The 17,510-nt window shown below is 38.4% G+C and overlaps 1 protein-coding gene across 1 annotated transcript in view; it reads right to left on the bottom strand.

Annotated features, from left to right (window-relative positions):
- Window positions 1–15,344, bottom strand: part of SLC9A3 (solute carrier family 9 member A3) — a gene marked incomplete at both ends in the record, with an annotated part of 46,128 nt that extends 30,784 nt beyond the window's left edge. The window contains one exon of the mRNA XM_084260193.1: window positions 15,149–15,344. Coding sequence (XP_084116319.1) covers window positions 15,149–15,344 — 196 coding nt within the window. The remainder of the gene's footprint in view (window positions 1–15,148) is intronic.
- Between the last annotated feature and the right edge of the window lie 2,166 nt (window positions 15,345–17,510).

The raw sequence follows: 17,510 nt of genomic DNA, 5'->3' as shown, positions 1-17,510 counted from the left end.
AAGTTTGCCTTTACTTGCTTAAGAGAAATCCAGAAATAGTCCCACAAAATGAATTATGCCCTCATGTCAAAGTAGAAGAAATGGAATCTTTAATTAAATATAAATGTCTAGCATGACTAGGTATTTTACCTGACTGAGGAGTAAAATACAATCCGGCAATAATGAACAAGGAGTTCAGTTTAGTTTTATTCTGTTGTGAAAGAAATAACAGGTATCAGGAAGGTAAATTACACTTTGAGGGAGGGACTCAGAGATGTTTCACTGCTGCTAAAAGTACATGAATATATTTTAATGAGGAGAGGAAAGAGCAAAGAAAGAAAAATTATAGCCAACCCATGGCATAAAAGAATTCACAGTGCAATCTTGTTATCCATAAAATTTAATATTTATCATTCAGAATTCGTCTGCATAAGTGTAGGCACAGTATAAATTAAACATGCTTTCCATCCAGTACGTGCCAAACCTGGTTTGAAAGTGGGTTGGACTGTGGAGTGAGTAAGCTGTGTTTAGATTCAAGGTGAGCATCACTGAATGAGATGCTTTCTACAAAGTTAAGAAACAACTGTATATTATAAACTTCCTCTGAATTTTTTTCTGACACCTCCTTTGAGATCCAAGAAAAGTGACAATTTAACATATCTAATGAGAAAGACAAAACAAAATTATTTGATGACTAGGAACAGTTTCTTTTCACTTAAAGAAATCTACTTAAAGATATTTTCTAATCACATTTTAAAAACACAGTATCTCAAATGTTTCAGTGGAATTTACAGCATTCAGTTAACTGTCTGTTGCTTTTTAAGACCATCTAAGGCTGCTTTGCAAGAAGCGATTCAACACTTGAATAGCCTTTTTCACACTTACTAAATGAAATTAAGACATAAAGGACTGGTGAAATAGCAGTAATAATAAATAAAAGAATAATAAACAAGAGATAATATGTAGTTCCTGCTCAATTCACTTAATATTTGTAGACATGCAGATTTTTCTGAAGTACAGTTTTCCCATATTTCTTGCTGTAGACTTTTCTTTGTGATTTTTTACAATTACTTTGTAGAGAAGCAAATGATAATATCTCTAAGGCAGCACAGAATCTGGTCCTTGTAATGGTACAACACAGAAGCTACCTAAGAGGAGGCATGAATAAATTTCACAACAGAATATTCTTCCTGAAGGGAAATCTTTCTTCTAAACATCTTCCCGCAGTTGGATTCTGACTGGCAAGCATGAAATTTTCATTTATCTTGCCTACTTGTTCATATTTCCCTTAGTGTTATAGAGGGGTAATTGTATTCAAAAAACACTACCCTTTCTGCAGTTTTTAGGAGTTTTTTTATCTGTCTTTTGCAGATATATATTGTTACTTTAAATAAATAAATTAAAAAATGTAATTCTGAAATATATTCCAATAGCACACATGGGAAAATCTGCTTTACCTTGCCTATATAACAACTCAAATTATAATCAAGTAACAGTTTGTGAACTAAAATGATCCAGTGTAGCTGGGCAATAATGTGATCAAAAGCCTCTGGAAAGTCCCAATCCATTCCTACACTGTTTAAAATATAATACAAAGCATAGATTTAAGAAGGGATCATTTTGCTTCCACCGTCTCTGAAAACCATGCATCCCTATCCACTCACTTGCTCCCTATCTCCAGACATTAGTTGCAGCCAGCTAGTGGATCACAACTTAGACTAACCATCTGCACCTGCCAGATCAAGAAAGCAGCAGCAGTGCTATAGAAATACGTGATATGGCCTATGTAAGCCCCTGAGCAGAGATTGCAGCATTTGTGGTGTAGGAGCTGCATACAGACGCTGGGGCAGACACAACTGTGTATTTCCTGTTCTTTTGTTCCCCAATTTTTAATCTGCAAACCCCTTTCAAAACTTCTTTTAGTTCTTTGATAATTTTTTTTTCTCATTTAGGTGTGTAATGTAGGAGATCCGATACCCTGACCTCCCCAAAATCTAAAAAGAAGCTGAACAATCACTGGTTTAAAATTACTCCTAACTCTTAGTTTCCTAAGAGTTTTGTATAATCCCTGATCTTTACTGGCTGCCTGTAGCACTCTCTGTGGTCGTCTCATGATACTGAGGGCAATATACATCAGTTTCATTCTGCGCATCACCTAGTCCATACTAAGAGTGAACGTTTACGTGATGGACAGTAAAACTCCTTAAATGTTTGAAAAATTATTTTAAAATACTGGCCATTCTGGAGGGTTTGGGGTTTATTTTTGGTTGGTTGGGTTTGGTTTGGATTTTTTTTTTTTTTTAGGGAAGGGTAGCTCTCTTCCACTCTTCAATCACCTTGGGCAACTTTATAGTTCCCCAGCTTTAATCTTAAATTTCTCCAGTTGGTTTTAATTGCTGCCTATTTCATATATTTGTTCAAGACCACACTTTTCAGATAGATCCACTTTCTACTTATTCTAATCTCCTACTAAGAGAAGGTTTTTATTCCAATTTCTTGTGTAATGAAGTTTCCCCTTTTGTGTGTTTCTCTTATCTTTTGTTATGCCCCTCTACTTCTTGACAGTCCTGCCCACCTCCTAGTTCTCTAATAAACTTCCTGCACTTGCTATACTAATAAGTCTTTCATTTTCTGTCCTTGTAACTTTTATTATTTTCACATGACGTGCCAGTTTTGCATCCCTGTGCACTGACCTTAATTGTACCGGATCTCTTTTTTAAGATTTCCTTCATGACCTGGCTACCTAAGTTTTCTACCTTTGTTATATTACCAAACACAACATTTCTTGCCTGCATAGCCATAGGTATATTTTCCAACTAATTACAGTTTCTCATGTAGGCTGCACAGATGATCTAGGAATTTTAGTTATGACCATAAGAGCTGTAAGAGCTATTTGGATGTGTAGCCAACCCACCCCATTTAACGATCTTCATTTCAGAGGATTTTTGTTCTAGCTCAGCCTATGTGAAAGCACACCAGCACCCCTCATCATGTAGAGACATCATTCTGATTTCTAGCCTGAACACGTTCACAGCTATTTTATATCCTTTTTCCTTTGTGACAGTGATACCATTTTCCTTAAATAGGTCATTTTCCTATATAACAAATCCTTAGTTTCCTATTGTATAAACACAGAGTGAAATGTATCCTCTTTTTGTTGCTTTTCTTTGGTTTGTTAAACTAAGCTACTAATTTTCAGTGTTCATTTCAGCTCTCCCTGTTTCAACCTGAATTCACCTTTGTGGACTCAGAGTCATCAGAAATATAGACTGCATTCTGCATGAGTCACAGAAGAAGCAGATCCAACAGCATTAATAATTTCCTATCATAATCTATAGTTCAGCTACATCCTGGATTCATTATCACATTGATGACTCACGGTCATCCTGTATTCTCTTCATACAGATGTGTACCTCTCCTTCACATTCACAACTTCATGTACAAATTATTCTCATTGGTCCCTGAGTGAAAATGCCCTTGGTATTACTGTATTTCACCCTTTCTCCTAGTCCTCAAGATTATATTTTTTTTATAATACAATAGCCAGATCTCCATTAATCTTAATAATGCCTATGGAAATGTATCATCAGAAACCTTCAGTAGGCTACCTCACCATTTTGTGCAGTGGTAATTAAACCAGGAGAAAACAAAACAACAACCACACCTGCATAAGAGAAGTCCAAAACATAACATCTAGTGACCTCCACAAATAACCTTCTTATAGTTTTGCACTTTATCTTGTCCTTTCCTTACCCACCTGGTAACTGTTCTACCAACAGTTTTATTAACAGATAAATTTAAGCCTAAATCAAGGTGGGAGGAATAAAAATCCATTATATTCTAAGAGTGATCCAGTTGAAGCAAGGATTCAAAGCATTAGGGAACTGCTTTTCTAGTCTATCCAGGAAGTGTTTGAACAGACTCTACACAGCTGAAATTGATCATTATTACTTGTATTTGCCTTTCTAATCCTTATCAACAAAGTCTGCTCAGGTTTTTGTTTTTTTTTTCCCCTGGTTAGGAGACTGATAGTATATTTTATAGTCCTTTAGATTCTGTTCTGTGGACCTTGCAACAATGGTATCCTGCAAGTTTTATGAACTGATTTGGCCTTCTTAAATTCTTTATATACAGGCAATATAAAACTCTTAAGGAAAAGCTTTTACTAAATTCTTCTAAACAATATTGCTTGGAGTAAAATTATTTTATTAATGACTATCTTATCCTTTTACAAAGTCTAGCAAAAATTGAAAGATCTCTGACTCTGTTTCATAAATATTTTATATGTCAGATATTTTGTATCTGAAGAAAATCAGAGATATAATACACATGTATTGTGTAACAAGCAGTAAAAGCCACTTTTGGTATAGGTCCTTGGGTGTTGTCTTAAAATGTACTACATTAATAAGACTATTAATACTATTCCTAATTAATCTTGGACATATTTTTCCTAAGCAAGGCACAAAGTCCTTCATATTTAACTTGTTTAAATGATCTGGTTTGAGTTTGGTTTTATCCAGCTCAAGAGAGCTTTCTTTATTTGTCACATATGCAATGATCACCACTTACAAAGTGTACAGCATTGTAATGACCTCATTAAAGAGGAGGTTTTAGGTCCTTGTTCTTTGTAGGTGAACAATTAACAAAATACATTATCAATTAAAAATGCAACCAACATACAGGTCAAGGTTCCCAGTTGATAGGTCACAACATAACAACATAGCCCCAAGTCAAATTCAAAGAAGTGTGTGAGTAAGCAACTATTACCTCTATAAGCATTTAGATCATAATGAAGTTTTAAGTCAGGTAGAGTTATCATAATTATGCCAAATAGTTCTTTTTTGAAGGAGCAGTCCCACTGCAGTGCAAGTGTGGTAACATTTGGCCCTTACAAAACTGAATGGCACTGAAAGAAAAATGGGAACAGTCAAAAATAGTATTTCAAAATGAGAGCAAAGTAGACATTAGAAACACCTTGAAATATAGGAGAAGATATAAAACAGGACAGCAAAAGTATCATAAAACTGCTTAATTTTCTATGCATAGGCATTAGAATTGTTTGAAAGACAATATTCTTAAGTTAATATTCCTTACAGACTGAACTCAATTAATGGTTACTATGAGTTTTGGGTCTTTAGGATGCTGTCAGTACATGATATTCCACACTGAATGCATATATAAAGAAGGACAGCTGAAGGGCATTGTATAATAGAGCTACTTTATATACAAAAGAATAAAAATAGCATGTTTCTGTCATAACTTCATCCAGTTACATGCTAAAGGGTCAGCAATAACTAAGTAGAATTAACAGTAATTTTATGATCAGTAAGGTGGTTTTGACTAAAATGATTGCCTGAGGTCTAAAAATCCAGTTGATTTTACAGAATAAGTTAAAACAGGATTTTGGGACATGAAAAGAAGGTAGAATTTACTTTCTTTTAATGGCCTAGAGTGCTCATTCAGGACATGTGGATGCACGTCATCAGATCCTATGGACTTGTGCACCTAAGGTTCCTTAGCTGTTCTCAAACCTGATCTTCTACAGTGGGCAGTTCTTCATGCTTCCAGTTCCAGCATTTGCCTTCCATGAGTTGGACGGTGTGGCTGGAGCTCTTGCAGGTGAAGACTGTGGCAAAAGAGTCATTGAGTACCTCAGCCTTCTCCATATCCTCCATATCATGGGTAACCGGGTTGCCTGTCCCATTCCAGGGAGGGCCCACATTATCCCTCATCATCCTTTTCTCACTGACATACATCTACCCTCAGTAGTCTTTCTTTTTTTTTTTTGTTTGATTTTGCCCAGGAGTTCCTTGTTCATCCATGCAGGCCTCCTGGTAGTTTTGCCTAATTTCCTCTTTGCTGGGATGCATCGCCCCTGGGCTTAAGTTAAGAAAACATTCCTGGCTGGTTTCCACTGGAAGTAAATACTATTGTGTAGCCTGCAAAGCTTTAACATTTTTCCAGTCCTGTGTTAGAGAAAAGACTCCAGGAACTTCATAAGAGAAGAGTTTCATGATGGACTACAACACTTGTATATCGGTTCAGAAACTCAAATAAGTTGTTTACATGAGCTAGAAATTTGGTCATCTCTGATTTTTACTACATGAGGTTATTTTTAACTAACAAGATAGATACACTTTTAAGATAAACACTGTCTATTGACATAAGGTTTTCAGAAAGAAAACAGATAAAATGAAGTCTTTTCCTAAGATCTTTACAGGGCTGTGGAAGAACCTCAGTGAATGAAGTGGCATTCCAGAGTTTTGTCAGGAAAATGGAGAAGCAAGTAGAAACTTTTTTCTATAAGAATGTTGTTGGAATCACTTGTCTATACTTGTTTCTCCATATACACACAGCCTTTCCTCATAGGAGAGATGTTCCAGACCTCTAATCATTTTTTGTGGCCCTCCCCTGTGAACCCACTCCAACAGGTCCATATCTTTCCTGTACTGAGGACTCCAGAACTGGATACAGCACTCCAGGTCTCAGAAAAGCATATTAGAAGGGCAGAATTACCTCCCTCAACCTGCTGGTCATGTTTTGGCTTACTAGGCTCCAGCACACATTGTGAGCTCAGTAAAAGAACTTAAATTATTTACAGACAGATAAATCATAAGTGGAAGAAAGCTTATAAGTGAAAAATAAAAAACCCCAACCATATACGTGAACTTAATTCTAAAAGGATTAACATAGCCTCTTCATATGCATATAAATGCCAGGGTATGTTCTGGGAAAAAAATGCTGGTGAGGAAAAGCATAATTTATCCAATTATAAAAAAAAAAATGCTTGTAGGTTAGTCCTGCTTTTTTTCCTAAAACAGTGTTACAAACAGCCAAACTTCATAGTTTTCTGATACTCTGTATCTGAATATACTGCTAGTCCTGATAGAGAGGGAGAAAAAGAGATGAACATATGTCAGGTTAGAAGCCAAGTTTCTGCTGAACTTTCCTTTAATGTATGGATTCTTTAATTTCTGCATGTTCACTGGCATGTAAGTAATCTCACCACATGCAGGATATACTTTACTATTCTCATTTCAGTTACGAGTGTAAAGTTTATCAGCAACTGACTCTGCTTGATGATTTATCTGTACCTTCATCACGCTCTTCACTGATAAACAGTTCCCAAAGTATGAATCTCTTTATGAGCCCCATGTACAGATATTGTGTTTTAGGCACTATAGCAGGACTGCTACTGTTGGCTGCAATACTATTTCACCTGACCATAACCATAAAACATTTATCAGATGACACCATATAGTCAAGATTCTAAAGACTTCAGCACATTGGGATCCTCCATCATGTGACAGAGAACACATGCTATGCCAGGCAGTCAGAGGAAAATATAGCTATAAACTACCCATCCTTACTTTTGGGTAGGTCTTTCCTGACATAACCGCTTCAATACCCACATACAAGCTGAGTTTCCACCTGCAGTGGCAGATTTATCTTGGACTGGTTTTAATCTTTACTTCTAAATCACAATAAACAGCAGGAAACTTCATACTTCCTCTTGCTGCTTTTACATCCTCATACTTTCAAACACCAAACAGCATTATTCATGTGAACATGAAAACCTATGGGTTTTGGTAAGGCTGACTACGAAAGGGTGAAGAATTAAGATGCTTTATTGAGTACTCAGAAAGAACAGTTTTGTCTCAAAGTAAAAAGCTTTCTTCTCAATTACCATTTTCTTCAGTACAATTATTCAAGACATGAAAACAAGATGTTCTTCTGTTTACTGAAATGCTAGGGAACATAAGGTTGCAAATAAGATTAGTGTATTATGTACTAATGAATTACTGCTCCCCTTAACTCCATGATAAATGTGACAGCCCTTTTTTTAGACTCAAGTGAAGCATAATAACCACATGCTCAGATCAGAAAATGTCTGAAAATTGATTGAATTAATTTGAGCAGGGTGGAGGAGATGAATTACAAAGCATCTATCTTTCATTGACTTCAGTGCTGTATCTATCACAGTGTGAAGTTAAACCACAACACCTCAAATGCCAACCTTTGAAAGTGCATGAATCTGTAAGGCTTCCACTTTCTACATTTTTCTCCACTTTTAAAAATCTGTAATCAAAGCAGAGAAAACTGTAATCAAATATTTTGAAAATCAGTATATAATTGACTTAGAAATTTTCTTTCTTGATGCCTGACGACTGCTATTTTAAAATTTGGTGTTGACAAAAGGCCAGAGCATTTTTTTTCTTTCAATAGATAAAAACCAGAACTCACCTAGCCATATATTAGCAAATCCAGACTGACTTCTACTTTTGATTTTTGGAAAAAAAGAACTCTCCAGATCCATCTACTTGAAAACCCTGCTTTTGTATAGGCTTTCAGTGCCTTAAAAGTGTTTCCACCTGAGTTCTTGCACTCCATCTCAGTTGGCTCTTCCTTGTCAGCCTGCAGTTTCAGTATTTATGGCTTTACAGTGCTTTACATAGCAACCGAATGGGTATCAAGTCACTCCTTTCATAGGGGTGAATATTCTGTAAGCTGTTTTACAAAAGGAATCAAAGTATTACAACACAGCCAACCAGCCATGCTCTGCAGTTTGCCAAGACTGTTTTAATGGTCTGTAATTTCAAATGGGTGCTGCTTGTTAGCAAGTTGAAGAACAATTAGACCACTAAGTTCTTTGGGACATAGTTTAACTGCACTACTGCATAGAGATGAGAAAAATCAGAGGCAATTTTCCTGAAAGAGCAAAACGAATATTCAGATAAGAAGCACTCTTCTACAACTTTAGACTCAACACCTCACCTTGGAATAGAGCAAGCCATACAGAAGTTACAGAAGTACTCAGTAATTCACTATCTCATTACTTCAGACCAATTAAAATGTGGTAAATAAGGGGAAAAGAAGTAATTTTAATTTCATTTTAATTCAAAACATTTCTTTAGGCAAGCTGATGTTGAAACTCAGTGACCTTTGATAGACATGGTGGTATGAGTCTAAACAGCTGGCAAAGCAACTTTCTTACTGCCAGGTTAAAGTAATAATTCAGGATTTCCAACACCAGCCCCCCTGCTAAGCATCTCTAACACACAAACTCTATAAAAACAAAGGGGACCTCACAAAGCTTTTCACTCCTAGAACCTGCGTAGACCTGAAAGGGTTTGCTGCTTGCAGTCCTGTGGTCTGCTGCATCATCACAGGAGAAATTTACAGTCACTTAGGAGGTTTGTAGATCACTCTTAGTAATAGGTGGCTTTAGCTCTGAAGACAGTAAATCAATGGTTTCAACAATCCTAAGACTAAGTATTATAAGGATTTCATTGTTCTACAGAGAACATTGAGCACTTTGCACACAGGTGCCTGAAAGTAATTGATGGCAGAGATCCTTTCTTAGGTATGCATGCCTGAACTGTATTCAATTCAGAGCCATTCTCAAAATGCCATTGTTTTCTTATGTAATTCACACAAGTTGCCATTGTACATTTGCTATTCGTCAGGGAATGTAATCTGAATCTTGTTGAATTATACTGTCTTGATATCTTCTTCCCTACTCTAAATAATTAAGACTTGAAACCTGCTAGACTTGGAGGGGGAGGGGGGAGAAGAGAGATGTGTGCTTCAGTGAGGCAGGAAGGACAGGAAAAGGATGAATAAGGTACAAAAGTAAAATGGAAATAAAATGTGGAAATAAGCATCCATTTGAAGATCATTAATGTAGCAAAAACATGGTTTACACAGCCATTCCTAGGATTGGAATTGCTAAGTTTTTATTCTGTAAGAAACGTTTGTTTCTGCTGCCTAAAATTTTGCATAGAAAAGGTAATTCTTTAGAAGGCAGAGATTTTACAGTACTTAATATTACCAGCTCATAGCACTTTGGAAGAGGAATTACAGCATCTAAGTAAAAGGACCACACTCCAGTTATCAGCATGGATTTATAGCATTACTATGCAATTCTTTTTAAGATAGATAATAAAAGGCTATATCCTGGAAGGAAATGCATATATCTCCCTTATTAATATGCCAACCTATTACAGGTTCTACTGACTTGACAATAAAAGTAAAAATACATTTTTTTTTCTTGTTATCTTGTTCACGATAGGGGGGGAGATTTCCAAGTCCAGACTTCCTAGTCACAATGCAAAGTCCTTTTTCACATTATTGGCTAATGAAACCTGCTTTTAACAAGCACTGCCCTCATCACAAGGCTGGTAGGTTAAGCTTTGCGGGATGTGGTAGTATCCTCACAATTTGGGTCTATGACTCCATTTTCCGTTAAATAGGTCCAATAAAGTTTTGCTAAGAATCCTTCAACCTTTCTTCCTAAAGAGGTTATTTACTGAAGAATTGCCAGCAGAAGAGCTATTTGCACATATTTTTCTTTTACTAAAACAATACCCTAAATAGCTTTAAGTAATTGATTCTTTACACTAGTACTAACATACCAGGAGAAACCTGGAAGCCCAATGGGCTTTTATTTTGACAGTTTGCTTTGGAGAGAAGGATATTGATTTCTTCAAAGAAAATATTGCCCCAGGAGTCTACATGAGATGAGTTGTTAAACCTGCATTTCACAGTTCCTTACCTAGCCCATCCCTAACATGCTTAAAATTCTCCACAGCAATTGTTTGTGTTAACAAAATACTCTGAAGAGCAGCTTTTTCAGAGCAGTTCGAGACAATGTGAGCGTGCAGAAACATTTGTAGGAACCCACATCTCTAAGCTTAGAGATACGGTGTGCTTTCCAGCTCATGTCCTCCTGTGGTCTCAAGAGCTGATCGACTCAACAAGCCCATCTGACATAGTATCTTTTTGAGATATCACTAGGCCAGCCTTCTCCTAAGTATTTGTTCATTGTTATTGAATCACGTCTTCCCCCTCCTACAAAGCATTGTGGCATTCCTGAAGACAGGTTTTCCATCTGCCCTGGATTCCAATTTCACTCCCACTTTTAAATTTCTAATATAAACCCCTTTCTAATTTAAAAGCCTTTTAATAAAAAAATCAAAAGGTTTTTATATTAGAAAGACATTAAAACAGACATTAAAACAAATAAACAAACAAGGCATTCAAACAAACAAAAACCTGCTTTTGTGACATTCACCCACAAAAAAAGTTGGCAGGAGGTTTTATTCACAGATAGGAAAGACTACTACCCTTCCTCATTCCTGTCCATAGTCATGCATCTTCCCACTGTTTCTTACAGTTGCTTATCTGCTCCACACTGAGCAAATTCAAGAGACTTAAACAGCCAGAAAGACTGCTTTGTAGAGTTGGCTATGTTGGGATATTTTTTTAAATTTAATTTTATTTTGGGGCAAGGAATTAACTATCCTTTTGAAAAATGTTACAGTACACAAAAGGATTTACACCACAGGTAGGCACCTTACAAGTTTCCCACATTACCTCCAATTAAAATACAAATATAATCCCTTTCTTTTCTCCTAGGGTTTAAAATAAGTTGAGAAGCATGCAGCAGGTATCCCTCAAGTAAAAGGCTTCTTTTTTTTTTCTTCCCCCAATAGGTATGACCTCAGAAATATCCTCTGGGAAACAAACAAAAAAAAAAGTATACAGTATTCAGACTTTAACATATTTCTTCTCTTACACATTTTAGCTCCCGAGCTGATTATTCCTTTCCTTCTACTCATTTCCAAAGTTTTTGTTTGATCTTCTGGATTGGGAGCGGGTGGGTGGTGTTTCTGTAGCAGACTTTTCTGCCACTGTTTGTATCTTCTACATGTTTGTTTATTAAAAGGTGATTTTCAGGATGTGATCATATAAAGACATACAAAAACCAAGGAGAGCACATGATGAAGTGAACTTAGAAAGCATGCATAAGGCTGGTGAGGGTGTGGGTGTCTTTCATCTTAAATCAGAACTATACTGTGCTGGTATGTTGATCAAATATGTTACATCTTTTATCAACATAGTTACAGTAGCAATTTCCCTAGTCTATAACTATATATACCTACATGTATGTATTTGTTGGTGTGGGGCTGGTTGTTTGGGTTTTTTTCATTGATACTGCTTGTTTCTTCTGGAGAACTGAGGTACCAGGAAGTGGACACCTGAAGTCCACTTAGAAAGGTTCTCAGCTGCACCTCACGTACGTTCTTCATGTAGATACGTCTTTCTGTCTTAGCTTTACACAAGTAAGTAGTTTATTGCCTTATCATATTCATTTGTAGTGATACTGAAGGCCTATCAAAGGAGGAAAAGAACATTAGCCCAATTGGAACACTGTGTACCTTGGAATGAAGAGTTGGAACATTTTCAATTAAGAGGGTCAAATCAAATCAATTATAGCATGTCAGACAGTACACTGAGATGCATCAGAAGTTTTATAATAGACACAGAGAAATTTATTTCCAGTAGTGCATGAAAGCAAACTGTATGAAGACTCTTCTTCCATGGTTTCATTCATAGCAATGCTTAGACATAGCCAAGATATATAAATATTCTTCACAGAAAAAATTTAAAATAGCAGCTTCCTTCCCCCAAAGCCGGGTTGCTTACAACATTTCACATACAATAGTTTATGTTGCAGAATACCTGGTCAGGTATATTCTGAATGTAGGTAACATGAACATAAACTCGCAGAAAATCCACAAGAATCTTCTGTTAAATACACATTTTCCCAACATGAACTGCTTTTTAAAAAAAATTTTAAAACCCCAAGCAAACCCACCCAACCAATTAGTTTCTTCTAATACAAGAGAAAGCAAAGTATTCTCATAAACTTTTCATTGCCAGCTACCAATTGCAACACCAAGAAGACCCTCTGCTGATCCAATTGCCTATCATCCACCAGTAAAATAGCTCTCCCAACATCTGTAGTCATGGAGAAATGAGCGTATGAGAGTAGTTCCTCCCCCTGCTGAATAACCCATAGTAAACCCAGCATTTTGAGTCCACTACCTTTGCCCTCCTTCAGGTAGTAAAGCAAAAGACATGAGGGCAGATGTTCTGTATTTTTGTCTGCTTTTTGACAAAAACTTCTTGACTTTGCCAAAACTCATTTTGATCCAGTATAGCATTTTTGCCATTCAAAATCTTCTGATAGATTTCTGGTGTACCTTCCAGAACCCTTGACACCTCAAGGCAGATAGAAAGCTGACAAGCTGTTTTTTTTTTCAGTTCCCTTTCTCACTGACTTACATGAACACCTTCATGCTTTCTTCCTTAATAAGCTATTGAACAGTGAGTGCTCATTTCTGCTTTTATTTATTTTGAGACTGGTGGGGAAAGCAGAAGTATCCATAGGGTCTCAGTGGAGAAGAGAATTTGTCCATTGCTTCTTCAGAGACAGTGTTGAGAGTAGTAGAAGGTTGCAATTAAAAACATGAAGACAGAAAAGAATGAAGTTGGAGAGCTTTTGAGGAAGAAAAATTGAGTTCATTATAGATAGTACCTACTAGCACATGCTCTGCAGCTGTGAAGGAAGTGCAAAGAATTTAAAAGCAGACCCAGCAAGATTCAGCTCATGAACTCCAAGGACAATTAGTGCTTTATCGAGACTCTATACTGAGGACTTCATGGCACAATGGCTCATCTTAATCCAAAATAATCTTAATCCAGGCCATTGCAATTTAAATATAGGCCAATCTAACTGTCCTGTTAGATTCATTCAGTTTCTGACGCAGCACTGATACATTTGTGCTACACTAATATTACTCTGTACAACTGCAGTGCATATACAAAGCAGCAAAGTCTTAATAATGTATAATTAATAATAATAATAATACAGAGTGCAAATACTTATTTAGAAGAGTATTTCAAAAAGAATGTTCAAATGAGCAACCTATTCATTAGTTTAGTTAGTACAATTTATTAGGGAGTCAACACTGTCACTGTTTTTTCCTGTATCTGTTTTCCCCTTCTTTCTACTTGATATAACCCGCCAATAAAAGTCAACTAAAACTGTAGTTTTACATAATCCAGGTAATGCAGCAACCACCTGCACACAAACTATTTGCAAGGTCTAGTGCAACGGTGATTTGAATAAATATATTTAGTTACATATCTGTAGCAAAGCCAGTGAAACCCAATATGCAGATATCACTGAAAAATGTTTTACAGTAACACCTTTACATAATTTATTCCTCATTTTAAAAATCTTTTATTTGGAGACAGCATTTTCCACCCATGTTTTTCTACATTTAGCTTATGTGCTAGACAGAATTTAAATAAGTACACCTTGCTGCATCTTCCATTCTCTGTGACATGGAATGTGATTGTGCTATCCCAAATTACTATTAACAGCACAAGTACAGAAAAGCATTAGTAGGATTTTCAGCTGATCATAGCTTTTGCCTGATTTTAGAGGTGATTTATTGAAAATTGAAAATGACATTTTCGGTTTTAATCAAACTGGAGGTCTGGTTTTAGGTACAAAGGTAGAAGGAACGAAAATAATAGCACCAACCAAATAAAATACATTAAAATTAAACAGTGACTCTTGTAGTTCAGCAAACAGTGTTATTAATATAATAACACTTTTGGAAGTGCTTTGGCAGAAGTCACAAAGTTCAGAACACAAGAGTTAGCTCATTCATAGGAATTCACTTAAACTGCACCGAAGTTAGACTAAGTCCTTGCTTTTAATGGATTCCAATTTCTTGAAGAAAATTCTGTGTACTCGAAAGCTTACATTTTTTTAGCTGCATCATATGGTCTGACAGTACATATTACCTTTCTCTATGAACTATATATACCCTTTCACTAACTCCACAATGCACTGCAAAGCGTGGGGTAGGTTCATAAGTGCAGGTTATGGTGTTTATTTCTGATGGTGTTTCCTAATATAGCCACCAATCATAACCAGAAGAATAGCGTATTGTACACTGGAATTGTATAAGTAATGAGGCCCTGTCTCTGTACCATTTCTGTAAAAACTTTTTCCTGGGAGCAAGAGTAACGCAAGGTTTTAAGGCACTGCAAGGGTCTGCACCCAGTCAGATGCAGACGCCTCGGTCCTCGGCACTGAAAAGGACTAGGCAACCCACTGGGGCTGGTGAAAATCACGCTGCTGAGCACTGTGTAGGGCAGTATTATGAAATCAGGACAGAGTACAGTAAACCCCTTGAAAACGGGTCAGTGGACTTATGATCACCTTTCTTCATGTACGTTGGGTGGGAGACGGGGAAGGGGAAAAGTAAAGGGGAGGACATATATTAATATATAACTCCGCACTCACCGATTTTGGCCAAGCTGGCCACGAGAATCCAGAGTGTAATGACATAAGGGTCCTTGACGTGATCCCATTTGAAAGAGACGATGGCAAAGCTTTGAGTCTGGTTGCTATTTATAGGGCTTCCCGAGCTTCGCTGTCCCAGCGCCGCTGGGAGAGCCATCAGCCCCAGGAGGAACGCCACTCCAGATACCTGCCTCATCTCCAAGCCACAAAACAAAATCCTGCTTCCCTTTCCCGGAGAAATCCCGCCTCTCCGGAGGTCCTTGGGGGCGAGGTCCTTGTCCCTTTGCAGAGACGCGACCGGAGCTGCGATCCGCGGGACACCGGCGCGTTCAGCGGACGGCGGAGAGGGTCCTGTCCCGCCACCGCCCGCACGGCTGCAGCGGCTGGCTCGGGTGCCGCTCTGCGCGGGGTGGCCGAGGAGGGGTCAGGGACTCTGTGCATAGGCAGATGCTTCGAGCTGAGGTCCTGCTGCCTGTCCGCACCTGCCTTTATCTGGCTGTTCCCGAGCGGCCGGAGGCGGAGCTTTCCTGCCGCTCCCGCGGAGGCTGCAGCGCGGAGGCAGCGGTGCCCGGGCTGAGCACCTTTCAGGATCGGCTGGGGAGCTCTGTCCCGCCGAGAGGGTGACGGCAGGCTGTGGATTGTGTCCACCATCCCGGCTCGGCTCTGGGCACTGGGGGGGTTGGAAAGAAGCGGCCCCGGGGCCAGGGCTGGGGGGGCTCCCGCGGGCACGTCCGAGGTGAAGCCGGGATCCGCGCTCAGACGGAGCCGGGTAAGTAGCTCCGCAAGTCTCCGTCTGGATGCTGTGGAAGTGCAGCCCGCTGGGTCAGCCTCCCTCAGACCCGGTGTCCTAGCCCACTGACACAGAGGGAACGCGCTTTCTCATGCTTGAAGTCACATTAGGATCTAGCTCGCCGAAGATCCGCATTTCTCAAATCAACTTTTCCCTCTGTCCACCAGAGAGCACCTCTTCCCGCGGCGCTCGGGGAAATGACACCAGCAGGCAAGGTCTGGCTCTTCCCTGAGACCTGCGTTCCGCTCTCTCTTAAGATCTCCTGTATTTCTTACGGTTACAACGTGAACTTTTTTAGAAGCTTCTCGCTTTCCCCCTAAAGCCTTCCCCCCTTTTTTTTTTCTTTCTTTCCTTTTTTTTTTTTTTTAGCCGATAACATTTGCTGTTCTCCTTGGACGGTCCGTTCTGTGTACTGTAGGCAGGTAATCATCACCCCGCAGCAACCAGGCAGCAGAGCAGCGTATCCCCAGCAAACAGAGCCCAGCGCACCTCTCCACGCATCAGAGCCGCAGCAGCAGCAGCAGCAGCAGCCTCTGTCCTCCCGTTGCGTGCTCTGAAGCAATCCAGCTGGCCACATGTGCAGCCCACTGGCTCCGTGGCTCTCTGTGGAAAAACACTACCCTTTTGTTTCGCTTACATGACGGTTGGTTTTGTCGAGAGTTCAAAAATAAACATGGTTAAGCGGCCGTTTCCATCAAGGCAAAAAAGTGAAAGCACTTTTTCAAAGTCTAAGTGACCTGCACTCTATAAATCAATTAACTGGTTAATTAAAACAATAAATTTGCATGGGGTTTCATTGTTATAGAGGGTTTCTATCATTATCACATAATAATCTGATTTAGTTAAGGAACTCAAGGAGCAAAGTTCTCTTGAGTTAATGCCATGAAGATTTGGTTATCATTACCTCAGAGCAAGCACAGGCCTTGTGTTGGACCTTCTCTTAAACCAACGAAACATCATGGGGGTTTTTTATTTTTAAATTCCCTGCCTCTTCATGTTTTAAGGAAAAGGGAATTATGTGGAGGTTGGTTTTTTTTAACTAAGAGCTCATCTGAAGATGGAAGTGGAACTCTCTTTAGGAAGCACAACAGACAGCAAAATACTTTCTTTACATTTAGGAAATATTATAGAGAAATACTTGAAGAATATTTTAGTGTCTAACAACTGAAAGTCTATCAATGTTATTTTTGTGTGGAGTATGACATGGGCACACAAATGTCCTTTAGAATTTGCTCACTAGTTTTTTTACAGGTTCTACAAATTGCTCTGGCCAATGCAAGAGTAACATTTTTGTGCATTGACATTACAGAGAGAGAACTGTATATCAGTAGTGTATTTCAGATTATCAGTAGCTGCTGATGAAACCTGTTGCTGAGTCCTGGGGATAGTAGTAGTTCTTAGTTGTTAATGTCAGTTCTACTTGCTGATATTAGAAGAGGAATGAATTTTAGTAGAGCCAAGCTGTCAGCACTGTTAGAAATAGACCTTGCTATTAAAAATGTTGAAACTAACTACGTTGTTAGGACAAATTTGTCATAGATCAATTGCTGCAGCTGTGGTAGAAAACTGAGA

The sequence above is a fragment of the Gallinula chloropus genome (genome assembly GCF_964237585.1).
Source record: "Gallinula chloropus genome assembly, chromosome: 2".
NCBI lineage: Eukaryota > Metazoa > Chordata > Aves > Gruiformes > Rallidae > Gallinula > Gallinula chloropus.
Note: the sequence above shows the minus strand (reverse complement) of the source record. Positions and strands in the feature narration are given on the sequence as shown.